Source organism: Copadichromis virginalis, linkage group LG10 (assembly GCF_057382275.1).
Source record: "Copadichromis virginalis isolate Kocher_CV1m ecotype Utaka linkage group LG10, C_Virginalis_male_GT1.1, whole genome shotgun sequence".
NCBI classification, from domain to species: domain Eukaryota; kingdom Metazoa; phylum Chordata; class Actinopteri; order Cichliformes; family Cichlidae; genus Copadichromis; species Copadichromis virginalis.
Genome location: NC_140627.1, coordinates 474095 through 494137, shown reverse-complemented (window position 1 = coordinate 494137; position 20043 = coordinate 474095). Strand labels below are relative to the sequence as shown.

The 20043-nt window shown below is 41.3% G+C and overlaps 1 protein-coding gene across 1 annotated transcript in view; it reads left to right on the top strand.

Annotated features, from left to right (window-relative positions):
* Positions 1-18376, top strand: part of dmpk (DM1 protein kinase) — a 44329-nt gene extending 25953 nt beyond the window's left edge. The window contains exons 7-15 of the mRNA XM_085469329.1: positions 246-443; positions 3273-3521; positions 3755-3834; positions 5214-5310; positions 5441-5589; positions 8143-8240; positions 10879-10940; positions 11132-11206; positions 17507-18376. Of these exons, the coding sequence (XP_085325455.1) occupies positions 246-443; positions 3273-3521; positions 3755-3834; positions 5214-5310; positions 5441-5589; positions 8143-8240; positions 10879-10940; positions 11132-11206; positions 17507-17596 (1098 nt within the window). The 3' untranslated portion in view covers positions 17597-18376. The remainder of the gene's footprint in view (positions 1-245; positions 444-3272; positions 3522-3754; positions 3835-5213; positions 5311-5440; positions 5590-8142; positions 8241-10878; positions 10941-11131; positions 11207-17506) is intronic.
* Positions 18377-20043: the final 1667 nt, after the last annotated feature.

Below are 20043 nucleotides of genomic sequence, written 5' to 3'. Positions count from 1 at the left end.
ACTGCTTTCAGAGGGAGGGCGCATCTGACCTCCTCGGCTGTAATTAAAAAAACAAAAACAAACAAACAACAACAACAACAAAAACTCAGTTTACTTGTCATGGAGCTTCCTTATTTGTTCATTTTTAAGACAGGACTAAAAACACGCAGCGATGATTTTGCTACATTCTAGTATTTCCTTGAAGCAGGTCATGGCTTTTAGTTATTTCTATTTTTTTTTTTAAATCTATCTTCTTTTCTTTGCAGGTGCACTCGTCTTTAGCAGTCGGGACCCCAGACTATTTGTCTCCAGAGATCTTAAGAGCAGTTGAGGGAGGTGGAGGTTATGGTCCTGAGTGTGACTGGTGGGCTCTGGGCATTTGTGCTTATGAGATGTTGCTGGGGACCACACCTTTCTATGCAGAGTCCATCTCTGAAACATATGCCAAGATCATTCACTTTCAGGTACATACAAGTAGCTTTAATGTCATATAAATGCCAAAATGAAAATTTGGAGTATAATAAAATTTCTGCACACATTTTAATAGCGATGGCAGATTTCCATTCACTTCTGTTGCAAGTATTTTTAATGATCCGTCTGTGTGCTGGTAAAACAAACAAAATAACAAAATGCAATTTTGGCACATAATTCAACAATTATAATGGACCAAATGGGCCTTTATCACTTTATCCAGACCAAAAAGGTTTTTAAAGAAGACAGTATCTGAGTGTAATTCTCCGGACTGAAACAAAAATTGTAACTAAATATTTCCAAATGTTTAAATCTGTTTTTATTCATTTGTTTATACAACCTAGTGTGTATAGCATAATGGCACCAGTTTAATATCTATGATGCAGTGTAAACAGAAATAAGCACTGCTAGTCTGGATTGTCTGTTTGTTTCAGTTTTGTTTTTCATAAGTCAGTGGAGAAACTTAAAGTACATTTTTTTCAAGGGTTATAGTACCATGATGTATAGGTGGTTTAAAAACCTTTGGTTGACTTATCAAGTTCATAATAACCTTCATGTGATTTCTGATAAAGGAATGAGGTCATAGTTGTTCTAAGCTTCATAAACACAATTATTATTTTGTTTCATGTTAAATGTATATTAACTGGCCATTACATAATAGTTTCTATTCAAACTGACCACCTTAGTCTATTCATGCAATGCGTTTTCTGCCAAGCAAAGGCAATTTGAAGTTTTCAATTCAATTCAATTCAATTTTATTTATATAGCGCTTCATAGATACAGAGAAAAACCCAACAATCATATGACCCCCTATGAGCAAGCACTTTGGCGACAGTGGGAAGGAAAAACTCCCTTTTAACAGGAAGAAACCTCCGGCAGAACCAGGCTCAGGGAGGGGCGGCCATCTGCTGCGACCGGTTGGGGGTGAGAGAAGGAAGACAGGATAAAAGACATGCTGTGGAAGAGAGACAGAGATTAATAACAGAAATGATTCAATGCAGAGAGGTCTATTAACACATAGTGAGTGAGAAAGGTGACTGGAAAGGAAAAACTCAATGCATCATGGGAATCCCCGGCAGCCTATGTCTATTGCAGCATAACTAAGGGAGGATTCAGGGTCACCTGGTCCAGCCCTAACTATATGCTTGTTTACTGACACTTTGACAGAGGGACTGGATAAGTGTGGAATTGAGCACAATTGGGCTTTAAATTAAATCTAAAACACAATCTACAAAAGTTAAATGAATATGGATACTTTCTGAAGTAACTGTATATAAATATAATAACAAGTGTATAGCTATAGGTTCTGTATACTTTTATATTTGTGTAAAAGTTTGTCATAAGATGGAAGACGAGAAGTGAGGACCCAAATGCAGACCTGGGGAGGCAAACTGGGTTTAACTTATGGCAAGCAGTTTATTGAATAGCTGCTGAAATCCAAAAAGTCCAAGAGAAGAAACGTCCCCTCTTGGAAACGCCAGCAATAGTCCTCTGGCGTGACGCCCAAGCGGTCCACTACTGCCCAGTGGACATCCACTAACCTGCTCCTGGCTGCTGTGGGCAGGCTAAGATCCTCTGCCTGGGCTCCCCTGACACCACACCCTGAACCCAGTGCAGCTGAGCCACAAATAGGGATGGGTACCGGTGTCCGGTGCCATGATGGCACCGGTTCTGACATAAACGGTAGTAACCAGACCGAAAAGCAGCGCACATTTCGGTGCTTTATTTCGGTGCTTTTTTTTCCCTGAGCTGTGATACACTTTAGATTCTAGCCAATCATTTTACGTTTCCGAGGATAGTAGGCGGGGCCAGGTACGTACGTTCTGTTAGAGCAGAGCTACAGATTAAAAATGTCCAAGGCAAAGCGGTCAAAAGTCTGGCTGTACTTCACAGCAAAAGATGCAAACTCAGCAGCCTGCAACAAGTGCTTTAAGCTGATACTGTGATACTGTCAAAGGAGGTAACACCTCAAATCCGATGAAACACCTGGCGACGCATAGCGGTTTTTTTAAAAGCCCAGAAATGCGCCGTATTTGATAGCTTGCTGCGAGACCTCACACCGAGCACATCTACTGCGGGTGGGTTGCCTGTTATGCAACATCCCCCCCCAAAAACACGAAGAGGAGAGTCCTGGCCCCTAGCCCTGCTAGTGTAGCAGAAATGATGACGGATGATGGTGGCAGCAGCAGCCGTTCTTCTCTGCGTGAGTAGCTAATTTACGTTGAGTAGGCTAACCACGTTATTACATTAATGCATGTAAGGTGAACTAGCAAACACCATCATAGCTACATGCGGCTGTCCTCTTGTTTGATGGCAGATACTCCCTTCACCCTGGCCAAAAAGGCTAAAATGACCCAAAAAAAAGTGGAAAACAGTTAAACATGAGAGGTTTAGGACAAAGTTTGTGTTTTTTCCATTGTTTAAGCACTGCTTCCAGCCAAGAGTGATACCATATATGCCCCATAGCTGCAGAAAAGGCTAACATTGTTATATTTTTACAAAAAACAGCTGAACATGAGAGGTTTTTGGACCAATTTTGTGTTCTCCATTCTTTAAGCACCGGTTTGAGCATCGTTTGAGCACCGGCACCGTTTCAAAAGTACCGATTTGGCACCGGTATCGGATAAAACCTAAACGATACCCATCCCTAGCCACAAACCACACTCTGCCACATAAACAAACCAAGAATTTATGGAATGCTCAGAAAAACAAGGCCAGGATCATAATTTTTAACAGCATCAAAGCACTCAAAATAATGTTGCTAGAAAAAACAACAAAGTTAACAACTTTCTTCAATTGTTACCTTTTTTGATAACCCTTAGGAGTATTTTGAGTTTCCTTCTTCTGGCCCTGAGATTTCAAAGGAGGCTCGTTCCTTCATCAATGAACTGATCTGTGACAGGGAAGTCCGTCTTGGAAGGAAAGGCTCCAGTGAATTTAGGAATCATCAGTTTTTCAGTGGACTGGACTGGAGTTCCCTGCATAAAGTCCCTGCACCTTTCCTGCCTGAAGTCTCTAATCCAACTGACACATCAAACTTTGACATCCTCGACGACTGTCTTAGTGAAATGGTAACTTAAAAGAATTTTCATTTAGTATTTGTGTGTGCCATACACTGGCATAAGTCTCATATAAACATATTTGGTTAACTTTCATAGCCAGCATATAACATTAATAAATAAACCAACCTAATCCTATAAAGCTGCCAGTGTGGTCAACATGGGAAATGTGTGTAGCTTCTGAAAAAATAAGAGCAGTTGGTGGTTGTTTGCATGAAAAATTTGAAATCTGTTATGTTTTGCAGGAGACACTATCTGATGTAATGGACAGAGCTCCAACAGGAGTACACTTGGCTTTTGTTGGATACTCTTACACTGCTACCAGGTGAACTCAAGTTTAACTTATGTAGTTCAGCTAACTTACCATAACTACCTTTCACATCAAACTTCTTCCACTTATCTGGGGCTGGGTCGCAGGGGCAGCAGCCTAAGCAGAGAAGCCCAGACCTCCCTCTCCCCAACCACCTCCTCTACGGAAAAACCAAGGAGTTCCCAGGCCAGTCGAGAGATGTAATCTCTCCAGTGTGTCCTGGGTCTGCCCCCGGCCTCCTCCCAGAAGACCTCACCAAGGAGGCAGTTTAATCAAATGCCCAAACCACCTGAACTGGCTCCTTTCCATGTGAAGTTGTAGCTCCTCTACTCTGAGCCCCTCCCAGTTGGCTGAACTCCTCGCCCTATCTCTAAAGGAGAGCGTTTAAGCGAAGCTCTCTATTTACCAGTTGATTTATGTCCTTACCCTTATCCCCTCAGGCTTCCTAAGTTCTAAAGCCAAAGGTTTGAATGAGCTATTAAAACCACAGTAGGGGTCTGTCCCCTTTGGATGTGGTGGTTGACCCACTATTAATCGTGTTAATCAAGGTGTGAAAAACAACGCAGAGCTAATGCACCAGGTGTTTCTGGGAAAAAAGCAACAACAACAACAACAAAAAACAAAAACAAGAAAAAGAAACCGTGAGACTGTGTCCAATCCTAACATGTGACCTGTTGAGGTCACCTGTAGCAAGGTGTGAGTGGGGATTAAAAGACTTCATTATAGGCAGTTGACAGCTGGTGTCATAAGCCACCAACAATTGTTGAACTAAGCCACCACCTTAGTTCAACAATTGTTGAAGTATTTTACTCTTTAGGTGTCATTCACAAATACATCATACCTACCAGTGGCTGTAGCTCAGGTAGTAGAGTGGGTCACCTACCTCTTAGGTACTATCCTTAAGAGGTAGCAAAGTGGTTTACTTTACACTTCCTCCATGTAAAGTTTGGCTACAATGGGTGAGCCTGGGGAACCCATGGCACATGGCATTGGTTCTGTTGCGAAAGGAACTGTCTTGCTGTTGTTGTTTTTTGACAGTCTCCACTGCCTTGGATGTAAGTATACAAGTGAAAAGTGAGACCATATCACAGGACACTATGTTTTCTTTTAAAGTCAGTGTAAGTTTGCAGACCTTGTTGGTGAAGACCGTGAAGTTTTTGGTGTGATAGGGTGTGTTCCCCATAAGCAGAACTAAGATGGTGGCAAGTCTGGCAGGATTCTAGGTGGGTGAGTTTATATTGCCAAGTTTGGCTCTGAAAGGGCGCCTTCTTTGGGGATCTTCAGAAGTCCCTAGGTCCCTATATACAGGGTGTAGTATCCCCATGGTAAAGTTGTTGTAGGGAATAAATTACTTTTCTTATAATATACTTCTTTATTTTGTCTATATTTTATAGTCAGACAGGTGCTGTTGACCGCAGTCAAGATATCATGATGCAGATAAACCACACCCAGCTTAGGGAATGTGAGAATCTGTATGGACTCGAAAAACTGGTAAGTTGATCTCACTCTAGAAACTGCATACACCTCAGAGCTTCCATTTAAAGACACCTATGATCATGTAATTATCATAGTGGACTTTCCTTTTTATCCCACTGATGATCTGCATGTGCTTTAAATTCAGAGTCAGCTATGGAAAGTTACAGACAATCTACCAGACAATCTGCCTCCACTGTTTGAGCTTCCACTTACTTTAGACCAAGATGCTGCTGCATCCACCCACACCACCACAGTGGAGGAGGCGATATCAGGACTTGATGAAGACTTGCAGAGGTATCAGCTAATATAATCTCATCTGCAGTCCATCTACATAATCTGAATATAATTCCTATCTCTTCTCAAATTACAGTAGGCTTTATTTATTACACTTCATTGGATGTTAAATCTTAAGTTTTTTCAGAAAAATTTAATATGGAAATGGTTTGGTCCTTGAAGGAAATATTTCAATATGAAAAAGCTGCAGTGTATTTTGCATTTCCTTTTTGAGGTCAAAAGGCCATTAACATCATGGACATCTGGCTAATTGTTATCAATGCATGTTAATTTATGTGCTGAGATATTACATACGGATAATGGTGACTATGAAATGTGGTAACAAAATCAATCCAGCACTATTTACCACCACTGGACTTCTGAAATCTGTTCTGAAATACATATTGACTGTGACATTTAACACCTGACCACTTGTATTAGAGTATTAGTATTAGACATTTTTTCCTTCATTAGGCCATAAATAACTTCCATGAACTGTAAAGCAGATCAAGTAGGTTTACTTGAACTCTAAGTTGATCAGCCCTGGGATTGGCAAGTTTTCCAGTTCCAGAAGACTTGATCAGGAAAGAATCATGCAGGTTGAAACGAGAATCTCAGCAATTGAAGATAATGTAAATAAGCTCCCAACTAAGGTAAAGAAAAAAAAACAACCAAAAAACAAAACTGGATACAAGATAACAAAAAGACATTCAGAAGAAAAAAAATTGTAGTGCGCTATATTGCGAAATTCTTATTGTTTTCTCAGTTATACTGTTAATGATAAAGCAAGCAAGTAAGTAAAATTTTATTTGTATATCACCTTTCAAGACAAAGATCACAAAATGCTTCACAAGAAAATACCATACATTAAAAAAAAAACTTTATTAAATGCAAGTATAAAAAGATTAGTTTTGAGTTATTTTTTGAAAGAGACAACTTAGTCCAAAGATCTGAAGCTCAGGGGAAGAGAGGTCACTGTGTCTATAGTTTCAGCCTCGTATGGTGTTTGCTGTTTGCTGTTTGTCATTGACAAACTCCAGTGCGAGCTGGAGGCCACCACCTGATGAACCCAACAGAACCACCTTTTATCTATAAAAACTAGGCTCAGAATTGGTGACAAAGGGCAGCCCTGGCAGAGTCCAACACCCACAGGGAATGAGCCTGACTTACTGCCTGCAATACAAACCAAGCTCTCGCTACAGGGACTGAATAACAACTGGCCACACACCCAATACCCGCAAAGCACTCCCCGCAGGATATTCAAAGGGATTGGTATAATGTCCACAAAACACATGTAGGGGCGACCATGACGCCGGGGGTTGAGAAGCGCATCTGTAACCGGAAGGTTGCCGGTTCAATCCCTGGGCTCTCTGTCCTGGTCGTTGTGTCCTTGGGCAAGACACTTTACCCTACTGCCTACTGGTGTTGGCCAGAGGGGCCGATGGCGCGATATGGCAGCTTCGCTTCTGTCAGTCTGCCCCAGGGCAGCTGTGGCTACAACTGTAGCTGCCTCCAGTGTGTGAATGCGAGAGTGAATGAATAGTGGCATTGTAAAGCGCTTTAGGTGCCTTGAAAAGCGCTATATAAATCCAATCCATTATGTAGACTGGTTGGCCAAACTCCCATGAATAACCTCGAGAGTATAAAGTGCTGGTCCAGTATTCCACAGCGAGTATGAAAATTGCATTGTTCCTCCTCAATTTGGGGTTTGACTAATGGAGAGACTCTTCTTTCCAGTATCCTGGCATAGACTTTCCCAAGGAGGTTGAGCAGTGTGATCCTGTATAGTTGGAGCACACCTTCCTGTCCCTCTCCTAAAACAGGGGAACCACTCCAGTCTGCCAGTCCAGAGGCACTGTCCCAGACCTCCATGCAATGTTGTGGAGATGTGTCAGACAGTCCTACAACATGAAAAGTTTCCAGGAGCCTTTCTGTTACTGTGCAGTTGCTTAACCACATAGTGACCTAAACCCCAGTGATGGGCAAGTTGTCCCCCTTCTCCCCAGACTCTGCTTCCATAGGTTCTCAGTTAGCAAGGTCATGGTTTTCTAAGGAGCTTGGAAAGAAAGCAACTAGACTTGTTTAATTTTTTTGAAGACATTTCACCTCTCATCCGAGAAGCTTCTTCAGTTCTAAAATCAAATGGTGGAGCATCCCAGGTATTTAATCCCCAGTCGGTGTTATCCTTTAAGAGGGTCATATTAATCATGTGACTCATCACATGAGCCAAGGTGTGATAAAAGCCGTGGGTCATTGTCAGCAGAGGCTTTGGGTGAAACCATTGTGAGAGCTTGCCTCACCCTAATATGTACCCATTGAGGTCACCTGACGCAAGATGTAAGTGGGGATTGACGCGCCAGGGAAGGGATCTCAAAACTGAATTGTAGGTAGCATTGTCAAGTACAGACAGGTTTTAAAGGTTCGTTAAATAGTATGAGGTATTTTTTTTTACAATGCTAAAATTTAGGGTTTTGACTGCAGATCAACTTTGAAACCCTAACTATGACGTAACTGCAACATATTAAAATTCATTTTTAGAATAAGACACTGAACAGAGTTTACTTTATCCTACAGACCATTTCATGAAGCAGAGATGCGATATTGTGAGCTGGAGAAAGAAATGGATAGATTAAGGGAAGAAATGCAGGAATGGAGAATCCCCAAGAAGACAGGCAAGTGAGCAACCTTCACCACACCATCATCTTCATGTCATCAACATCAGTCCGTACAGTCTACCTCTGTTTAAGTACAGTCAATATCATTCTGACATGGTGAAGATCTTTGTCGACTTTTATCAGTCAACCAATATTTATGTGACCATTTATGAAAGCAGGGAAATAGACAGAAGTCTAGTCCACGTTAAGATAAAGATGTATTTTAAATTTAGTCCAGTTAATCCAGGTATTTTAGTAAGACACGTGGAAATCTATACAGTATCTCACAAAAGTGAGTACACCCCTCACATTTTTGTAAATATTTTGTTATATGTTCTCATGGGACAACATTAAAGATATGACACTTTGATACAATTTAAAGTAGTCAGTGTACAGCTTGTATAACAGTGTAAATTTGCTGTCCCCTCTAAATAACATAACAGAGAGCCATTAATATCTAAACCACTGGCAACAAAAGTGAGTACACCCCTAAGTGAAAATGTCTAAACTGTGCCCAAAGTGTCTATATCTTGTGTGGCCACCATTATTTTCCAACACTGCCTTAACCCTGTGGCCATGGAGCTCACCAGAGCTTCACAGGGTGCCACTCCTCTTCCACTCCTCCATGATGACATCATGGAGCTGGTGGATGTTAGAGACCTTTTGCTCCTTCACCTTCCATTTGAGGATCACCCACAGATGCTCAATGGGGTTTAAGTCTGGAGACATGCTTGCCCAGTCACGTACCTTTACCCTGAGTTTATTTATCAAGGCACTGGTCTTTCTGGAGGTGTGTTTGGATTGTTATCATGTTGGAATACTGTCCTGTGGCCCGGTGTCTGAAGGGAGGGGTTCATGCTCTGCTTCAGTATGTCACAGTACATGGTGGCATGTACTGTGTATTAATGGCATGGTTACCTCCATTAATTGTAGCTCCCCAGTGCCAGCAGCACTCATGCAGCCCCAAACAATGACATCCCACCACCACGCTCGACTGTAGACAAGACACACTTGTCTTTGTACTCCTCACCTGGTTGCTGCCACACATCCTTGACACCATCTGAGATAAGTTTATCTTGGTCTCATCAGACCACAGGTGATCCATGTCCTTAGTCTGCTTGTCTTCAGAAAACTGTTTGTGGGCTTTCTTGTGCATTATCCTTAGAAGAGGCGTCCTCCTGGGATGACAGGCATGTGATGTGCGGCGTATGGTCTGAGCACTGAAAGGCTGACCCTCCACGCCTTCAACCTCTGCAGCAATGCTGGCAGCAATCATACATCTATCTTTAAAAGATAACCTCTGGATATAAGGCTGAGCATGTGCACTCAGTTTCTTTGGCCGACCATGGCGAGGTTTGTTCTGAGTGGAACCTCTCCTGTTTAACTGCTGTATGGTCTTGGCCACCGTGCTCCAGTTCAGTTTCAGGGTGTTGGTAATCTTCTTATAGCCTAGGCCATCTTTGTATAGAGTATCAGTCCTTTTTTCAGATCCTCAGAGAATTCTTTGCCATGATGTGCCATGTTAAACTTCCAGTATGACCAGTATGAGAGAGTGTGAGAGCAACAACACCAAATTCAACACACCTGTTCATCATTCAAACCTGAGACCTTGTAAAACTAACGAGTCACATGACACCAGGAAGGAAAAATGGCTAATTGGGCACAATTTGGACATTTTCACTTAAGGGTGTACTCACTTTTGTTGCCAGCGGTTTAGACATTAATGGTGCGCTGAGTTATTTAGGGGGACAGCAAATTTACACTGTTATAGAATCTGCACACTGAGTACTTTACATTGTATCAAAGTGCCAAATCTTCAATGTTGTCCCATGAAAAGACATAACAAAATATTTACAAAAATGTACTTACTTTTGTGAGATACTGTATAACTCACTGTATTGTCCTGAAAAACATATGTGGGCTTGAATGAGTTCCAGACGACACTGATCCACTATGAATAAACAAAGTGCTGTACAATCCCGGCCATGTCTGTTTATATTGGAGGCCTCAGTCAGAACATGGTGATAAAAAGCCATTCTAAAGATACCGCTCGTATGCAGAAAATTGGATCTTAATACAGTGTCATGAGGTTTTTAAAGATCAGTGATACTGCTGGACTGATGGATAAATGTGGTGCAAAAGCATGTACACATAAAGCAGGGGTGTCAAACTCCAGGCCTCAAGGGCTGGTGTCCTGCAGGCTTTATATCTCACCCTGGGTCAACACACCTGAATCACATGATTAGTTCATTTCCAGGCCTCTGGAGAACTTAAAACATGTTGAGGAGGTCTTTTAGCCATTTAAATCAGCTGTGTTGGATTAGGACACATCTAAAACCTGCAGGACACCGGCCCTCGAGGCCTGGAGTTCGACACCTGTGACATAAAGCATGTGCCTTGCTTCATTTGGGGCTATTAAAAAAGTGAGTAGTCAATTTGACTTCACAGCTTTCACCCACCTGCTTTCTTCCTCTATTTACACGCATTGCTTTTCTTTCTGTTCATCTCATATACGTACTGTTTTTTTAATCGGTTCTCTCTCTTCTTTGTGTTACTACAAATGTGGATGGCAAACAGTGCACACAAACAGCCAAATGCCTGCAACAGTGCACACACATCATAAACATTGACATTCCTCTCTCTCATCCAATGACAGAGTTGAGTAGCTGCCCATCATCTCTTGCTCTGCCTGCCCACTGTGTGGAAGCAACAAGGGATGTAAGCCTATCTTTAATCCACTTTCATATTGTCTTTCTCTGCCTGACATGAGAAACAAAGCACTTTTTAAAAACAAGCATGTATCTGTTTGATTCTCCAATGTATTTGATAAACTATTACAGTGGTTGTCACAGTTAGCTTACCCATAGTCTCTGTGTACATTCACTATTGAAAACTTGCATTTGTTACAGAGAAGGAAAGCACCTCCAGCCTGCCATTACCCACTGGTGATTCCTCTCCACCGCCACCTGCTCCTGTTCCACAGGGTACAGACATAATGCTATAGAAATATTGTATCAGTTACAGTTAGTGTTCTACATTAGAATGTCTGAGTAAAAAGAGTTAAAAAAAAAAGATCGGGAACATCAATCAAATGAATCTGTGTCTCCCATTTAACTTCCACATTGGTTGAGTAGAATAGATTTTTCCTCAACAAATATGTAATTTGCAAGTCTCCTTAAAATAACTCTGGGAAAGACTCTATGTCCTTGTTTGGCCTAACATTATTTTTCAGGTTTAAATTATGGGATGTTCAACAATATGTCAAAGCTTCAACACGTCTTCAGTGAAATGTTTTTATTTGATACTTCATTTCATATACAAGACACCGTACAAAACATAAAAAAATATTGTTTTGCTTTGTTCTGGGGGGCTCATATCTTTTTGGGTCTTGGGTTGATTTTGAATGTACTATTTATTTATACTGAAAATAACATCACCTCTACTCTCAAACAGTTTCAGAACTTGGTGTAGTGGATTACAAAAAATCATTTGAGATTTTGCAAGTCAGTATATAGTTTCTACAGATTTGTCAGCAATGTCACTGTCATTAAAATTGTTTATATATTGAATTCATTTATATAGCGTAAAACCACAACAACAATTGCCTCAAGGCACTTTTTATTGTAAGGTAAAGATTCTACAATAATATAGACAAAACAGAGAAAATCTCAACAATCATATGACCCCCTATAAGCAAGTGCTTTGGGAACAGTGGAAAGAAAACCTCCCTTTCAACAGGAAGAAGACTCAGGGAGGGGCGACCATCTGCCCTGACCAGTTAGTTAGGTGTGAGGGGAGGAAGACAGAACAAAGACATACTGTAGAGGAGAGCCAGAGATTAATAATAACCAATGATTAAATGCAGAGTGGTGTATAAACACATAGTGAGTGAAGAAGAAACACTCTTCTTCATGCATCATGGGAACCCCCTAGCAGCCTTGACCTAATACAGTGTTAATCCAGCCGCAACGATTTGCTTTGTGTGCATTGTCAAAAAGGAAAATTTTAAGCCTAATCAAAAAAGTAGAGTGGGGGTCTGTCTCCCAAATCCAGACTCAGAGCTGGTTCCACAGAGGGGCCTGCAAGCTGAAGGCCCTGCCTCCCATTGTAGTTTCTTTTTTTTTTTTTTTCTTTTTTTTTTAACCTGTCCTGTCCAGCAGTTGTGGCAAGCAGAATTATGTTCTGAATACTTTGTTGTGCTAACCATATTTGCTTTCCCAAGGGAAGCACCATAGAATCTATGTAGTCTAATGTTTTTGTTTTATTGGTTTACTTTATTTTACTATTCATATGACTGTCTTGCAGATGTTGTTATGCAGGACGAGACAGGGGTAAAGGCCAGACTAGTGAAAGATAAGTGAAGAAAGCAGAAAAATAGAAAGGGGGGGGGGGGGGGGGGTTGAGGATGAAGTGAATAGATTCTGTAACAAAGCACACACAAACGATACACACCACAAAAACACAAACAAACAAATATGCAATCTTCCTCTGTGTGTGTGTGTGTGAGAGAGCGAGAGAGAGAGAGAGAGAGAGAGAGACAGGCAATGTGAGTGCCTGTGTATAAGTGTTTGTCATTGAACGTACTTGAAAATTGAGGATGAGCGGCTGCAATAATGCCATGCCCCTAGAGCCAGAAGCAGACAGGGAAAGACCCAGGAGATCCTGACTGTTCACGGCACCTAAGAGACCTGGCCACACAGCCCGATGACAACCATGCATCCACCCCAGCCAAGAGAAGAGGGAGGTCCCGGAACAAGCTCCAACAGCTCGGATGGGGGTGTCAGACCAGAGGCACTGGACAGTCAACCCTGCTGGAGGCCGGCCACCCCAACACGAGCCTCAGATGGAGCCACAGTCCCCGAGATGTTCGAGAACCACCCAAAACCCAGCTGTGCTCCACCATATGATAAAGAGGCTCTCAAGCTACCCCAGACCACATCTCCAAGGGAGCCGACCAACCACGCCAAAACGCCCAGTCAGGTACCCCGGAGTCACCAAGCGCTCAAATCCCGAGGAAGTGGGTAGGTCTGTGGCAACCAGTGAGGAGCAGCAGGAAGGGAATCCCCCACCCCTAATAACAATGTCCCTGAGGATCAAGGCCCATTCCTAGCCACATGCACACACAGACCCACACACAGAAACTGCACAGACACACATATCCATCCACATCCATCCCACCACATTATACTTTTAATTACTCTTGTAACTACAAGAAAGCCAGCAGCCTGAGAGCAAAGCAGTCCATTAGTGTGATATGGTATTATGAGGTCATTAAGATAAGATGGGGCCTGATTATTTAAGACCTTGTATGTGAGGAGCAGGATTTTGAATTCTGGATTTAACAGGAAGCCAATGAAGGGAAGCCAATACAGGAGAAATCTGCTCTCTTTCTAGTCCCTGTCAGGACTCCTGCTGCAGCATTTTGGATTAGCTGAAGGCTTTTCAGGGAGTTTTTAGGACTTCCTGATAATAATGAATTACAGTCGTCCAGCCTGGAAGTAATAAATGCATGAACTAGTTTTCAGCATCACTCTGAGACAGGATATTTCCAATTTTAGAGATATTGCATTCTACACGTTAAAGAAACATGTAGGAAAGCAGGCCTACGTGTTTCTTTAACGTGATCATTGAAGAACATATCCTAACCCCATCCAGAGAGTAAGCATCTGATTAGATACCATACATCTAAAATTTTGGGTTGAGTACAATAACCTCAGTTTGACCTGAATTTAGAAGCAGAAAATTAGAGGTCATCCAGGTCTTTATGTCTTTAAGACATTTAGATTAAGACAGGCAGTTTAACAAATTGATGTGTGGTATCTGGCTTTTTGGATAGATAAAGCTGCATAGCAGTGAAAATGTACTCTGTGCTTTCTAATGATACTGCACAAGGGAAGCAAGCTGTAATAAATTATTATATATTGAACAGTATTGAATGCTGTACTGAGGTATAGCAGGACAGCACAGAGAGGAGTCCACTGTCAGAGGCCATAAGAAGATCATTTTTAACCTTCACTAAAGCTGTTTCTGTGCTGTGATGAGCTCTGAAACCTGACTGAAACTCTTTTTTTTAAAACAAAAATCCTGTCCTGTCTAGAAGGTTTTGCAATCAGAATTATGATCTGAAGGCACTGTTGTGCCAAACACATTTTCCTTAAATGATCTATATCTATATCTTTTATAGTATGACAAATCCTAAGGCAGGACAGGCAGGAGAAAAAAAAGGAAGGAGGTCAAACTAAGGATACAGTACAAATAGAAATGCACACTGGATCACCAACTGGAAAAAACATATAGCACCTGGAACACAAAAATATGAAAATGCACAGATGTCTTGTGGTTTGTGAGAAAGAGACTGTGAATGTCTGTGTCTCTGTCATGAAATGTACTTGAAAATAAGGGTGGGAAGCTGCAATAACAGCCCCCAGGAGTCAGAGGCAGACAGAGGTAGATCCAGGAGATCCATTCCATCCGCAGCCCCCAAGAGTACCTAAGACCAGAGGCCACACATCTCTGCAACACCTGCACGTCCATCCCAACAGGAGGGAGGCCCCAGATGGAGTGCCTACAACCAAAGGGCAAGAGTCACAGAGGACCAGAGGCCACCCTGGTATAAGCCATGGCCCCAGGTTCTCAAAAAGTCCGAGCTACCCTGGACCACCAAGGGAGCTGGCCAACAACCATGCAACCATTTTTTTTCTCCAACTGTTCAAATTTTATTTGTGAAGAAATTCATGATGGCATTACTAGTTAAGGTTAATGGAAAGTTTGGCTCAACAGAGCTCTGACTTTTTGTCAGCCTGGCTACAGTGCTGAAGACAAACCAAGGGTTGTTCTTGTTTCCTTCAGTGGTGAATTGTAATGTGTTGTATTTTTCCAGGCTAAATTATGATCTTCTAAATTAGATGCCATTTTCTCTCCAGCTTCCAAATTATCTGCTTCAATGTGTGCGTCTGAAAGTTATACCAGAGAGTCAAGGACTTCTGATTGGAAGTGGTCTTTTTCAGAGTTGTACATAGTAAAGATGTAAAATTATTAACAAGATAATCAACCTCTGTGGGAGTAGAGTTCAGGTAGCTGCTCTGCACTGGCACATGGTAACAGGACTGATTCCTACTCTCCCAGAGCACTTTATTCCTCATTCTTCTATGCTTAAGTCCGTTTTATCTACCAATTACACTCATTCATACTCCAATGGATGCATGGGAGAACAACTTAGTGTTAGTATCTTGCCCAAGGATATTCAGGCATGCAGAGTGGTACAGCCAGGGTTTAAACCACCAACCTTGCATCAGTATATGACCTGCTTTACCTCCTGAGCTACAGCCACATGGCGTTAAAGATGATAACATTGGATGAATTTTTTTTTTAAAAACGTAGTTACAGCACTTTCAGAAAGACATCTACTGTGATACAATCTATTCCCCACTGCGGCATAAACCATTATTGTAAATGTAAGTAATATTGAGAAATGATCTGACAAAAACATTTTGAATCAACTGAACGCATTTCAGGGAGTTTTTAGGACATGCTGCTAATAACTAATTACAGTAGTCCAGTCTAGAAGTAATAAATCTATGAATTTGTTTTTTTCTCAGCAAACGTTGCCCATTGGGGAAAAACGATTAGAAAAAGAACAGGTTGGCGATATACAGAGGTCTTCTGTTTAGGACTATGCTTCATCCTCACGTCACCCAGCCATCCTGTTTTCCCAGGAGCTCGGGACAATCCGCTGGAGGCGCGCTAACAGTGCCTATGCTAGCTTTGGGCACACCAACAGGGGACTAGCTAGCTATGGGTTTTTCAAGGGTGTGGAGTTGGGCCTTCAGTGATTCTGGCCTCCATATGAAACAGACTACATTTATTACAAGTATCATTACTGCTATAGGATGCACAGAAGTAACAAAAACATCTGAAACCCTGCGCAAGAATGGGCATGAGGGATAGGTGAAAAGGTCATGGTGCTAGCGAGTCGGTTACAAGCTAAGCTAAGCTAGTGAGTCCATAAAGACCCAGTGTGAATTCAATAAAGGGACTAGATTTTAAAATCCCTGATATTATTGTGTGGATATATACTTAGTGTGAATATAATTAGTGGGCGGTTCAAGACAAAGTGTGCTTTGAAAAAGTTATGTGATGATTACACTATGAAATAAGACGCGTTTTTAATTAAACGTTCATGAAACGTGTTTGTAAATGCTCCTACTTTGTAAAAGAATGCATTTTATTTCACTATACTTACTAGGATGTATAATGATAAATATGAGTTCACTGCAAGGTTTACTGGATTTCTATTAAAATTATGGGAGGCTGTGGCTCATGAGGTAGACTGGTTTGTCCAGTTGTGTTGATGTTTTAATCCGGTCTCCTTGTCAAATATCCTTGGGTTAGATATTGAATCCTAAATTGACACTGATCAGTGTGACACACACACTGAAAATCTGCTTGGTTACCTGCTGAAAAAAACAACAACCAAACAACAGCACAACAGAGAAACCACAGCAACACCAGGTACTTAGAAAGTATAACAACTTTATTAACTGCTGACATGTATTCAAACACTTTTGGTCCTATTGAACTTACCAAGTCAGCTTCAATAATTACTTCATCCAAAGCATCAATGTCTATTAGACCACACTCCTACAAGGTTATTCAAAGACTTTCATCATCAAATGTGGAATAGAAACATCAACTGTGATTCATTTGTAGAGGAATGGCTTGTTTGAATTAATTCATCCAGGATTTAGATTTGTATCATAGCACATTACTAGTGAATGTTACGATCTTCTTATGACAGGGTTTAATCTCTGTGTTGAACCTCAGAGCAGTATTTCATAATGTTCATGATAACATTGTATTACAGACATAATAATATACCACTAGTAAAAAGGGGATTATTCATTTATTTAAATGTTATTTATTGATATATTCAAGCTTGTGTGGGTAAACATGCTTCCCTTAGACAACATACATTTATCTATGAAGCCAGATGACACAAATCAGTTAGTTTCAAGTTTCACTTAAAGTCTTTTTTTTAAACTGATTTTTTCTCTGATTTCTCTGTAATATGTTATATGTATTACAGGTTCTTTACCTTGCAATATAAAAAGGCACCGACTGCCCGTTATGCTGTTGGTGCTGTATAAATAGAATTGGGGCAATTTGGGGTTTAGTCTTCCCCAAGAATACTTTACCTCTAATGGCCAAATTAAACATGATGTACAATTCAGTTTAATGAATGATTAAAGAAAATATTTTTGTAATGTTCTTTCTTTGTTCTACAGATTCGTCTGCCACAAGTAAAGAGTGAATCATACCTTCTGGTGTGTGCAGAAGGGGGGAAGCTCCAAATATGGAGGAGACACTTATCCTAAGCTCTCTGAAGATGTCACCACTAGAACAGGAGAAAAGAACTGAGCCTCTGCTTTTTGCTCACTCCTTGCCTGAGACCCTCACAGCTTTCCAAACTTCCACCTGAAAAGAAAAAGCAGGTTAAACACTGTTAATATCAACTGTTGTGAATGTGTTACAGAAGATATGAAGAGAAAAGCAGTTGCTGGAAGCTAATGAGGAAGAAATGATGAAGACATCTTCTGACCTGCCCTGCCTGCTTACCAGCCTGAAAGTCATAGAAGAAATATATTGATTTCAGAACACACTGAATTTACTTTGTTGTGTGAACACTGAAAGGGAACCAAGCCGGATAAATTGCTCCCTAACACACTACCTTTACGCATTTCAAACCATATTGCTACAATTTTTTTGTATTATGTATCAACACAGTTTGTATTTGTGTTCCATAACAATGGTTTGCTGTGTGACTTTAGAACTGAAATTGTTGACCACAATATCTGTTTATGGCAGATAATCCATCCCACCTCACAGGTGTGGTATGTCAAGGTGCTGATTAGACAGCATGAATATTGCACAGGTGTGTCTGAGACTGCCCACAATAAAAGGCCACTCTGAAATATGCCGTACATGTGTAGCACAATGACACACATGTCGCAAAACCAGTCAGGATCCGGTTCAGCTCATGGAAACAAAAGTGTTGTGTTTATATTTGTGTTCAGTGTAACAAATACTGAGACGTGTAATAATGTCGTGTGTTGTTCATCTGAGGACGCTGCAAAGAACCAGATTATTTTTATTATCCTGTTTGTCTGTTATGTGAACCTTTAGAGGATGTACCTTATAATGACTGAGTGTGTTTATCGCACTATGTTAAATGTAACTGTGAGCGACACGAGGCTTACTGCTCATGGTTACCTCATCAGTGGTGAAGTCAGCCAGCTTGATGCAAGAAACAGGAAGAAGAAAAGGATGAAAGAGCAACACACAGATGAAAAACAAAAACAGACTTTCTAACCGACAGAGCTGAAATCTGAACATGTCACCAGCTGCAGGAGGCAACGCTCTGAACCACGTCGTTCCTCCTCCAGATGGAGCTTTCACTGCCTATAGTCTCTTGACATACAATGGTTGGATTCTCCTATGATACTATATCAGCTGAGCCTCAAATTCTTATGATCTCGAGCTTCTTCAGTCTCAGTGAATCCTTAGTTGGCTCAGATGCATCATCTGGTGTTTGAGTGTAACAAGGTGGTTGTAACACAAAAGGAGTGTAAACAGGTGAGTGTGGTTTGTAGTGTAAACTAAAGCAGCGTGTCTAACCAACCACATCTCCATCGCTCCACAGCTGCTGAGGGAGCTACAACCCTCATACAGCCTTTCACAGACATACGGCAATGAACTGTATGAACAATAAACTTTATTCATACACACAAATCCCTTTAAGGTTGTGTCAGCGAGGGCAAACGTGCCACATCAAATACATGGAGCTACAAGCTGTGGTGACCCACTGTCAGTAAGGGAGCTTTATTACACACACACAGCATCACAACAACAGTTACCTCAAGCTGCTTCTATGTTATAAGGCAAAGACCCTGCAGTTACACAGGAAACATTAGGTGACCGTCTGTGAGCGACAGTGGGAACCAAAGCCTCTAACAAACATCCATCGATAGATGAGGGGCAGACGGGCTGAATGCAGAGAGGTCTACTAACACATGTTGAGTGAAGAAGAAACATCCAGTGCATTATGGGGAACTTAGACCTATAACTTAGACCTGTGTGCGCCTTAGCATATGCTACTTCCGGCGCATAGCGCTTAGTTTCCGGTGTGATATTCGCTCCTTGTTCACGGTCGGGTTTTTCAACCAAATGGACGAATCAAGTGGCGATTTACATTTCTCGAGATGTCGAATGTATCTGTAGATGATGTTGATCGACTTGTCGATATTTTTTCCCCCCGCGCCTCAGAGAGAGACAGGATTCAAATTTTATACTTCTCAGTATTTGTATACAGCGCTCCCTCGTTTATCGCGGGAGTTACGTTCTAAAAATAACCTGCGATTGGTGAAATCTGAAGTAGCCAACTTTATTTTTTACAATTATTATAGATGTTTTAAGGTAAAACCCGTCACTACACACTTTATTGATCCCCCAGGGATCAATAAAGTATTCTGATTCTGATATACACTCAGACAGGCATGAACATTTTCACACGTTTCTCTCCTGTTTAAGCTCTCAAAGCTCAAACCTTCGTAGACAAATAAGTCCAGTATTACAGAAACCAAAGATCAAACCGTGTTTTCAGGTCCAGCACATGAGAACAGAGCAGCTGAGAGATAATTCAACATCAATGAATCATTAATGAATCAGCGATTCTGTACTGTACAGGAGAGACGGCACGGAGGAGATCAACAATAGTCTGCAGCCAATCAGGACGCAGAACACAAAGCACTGTGCGCAAAAAAAA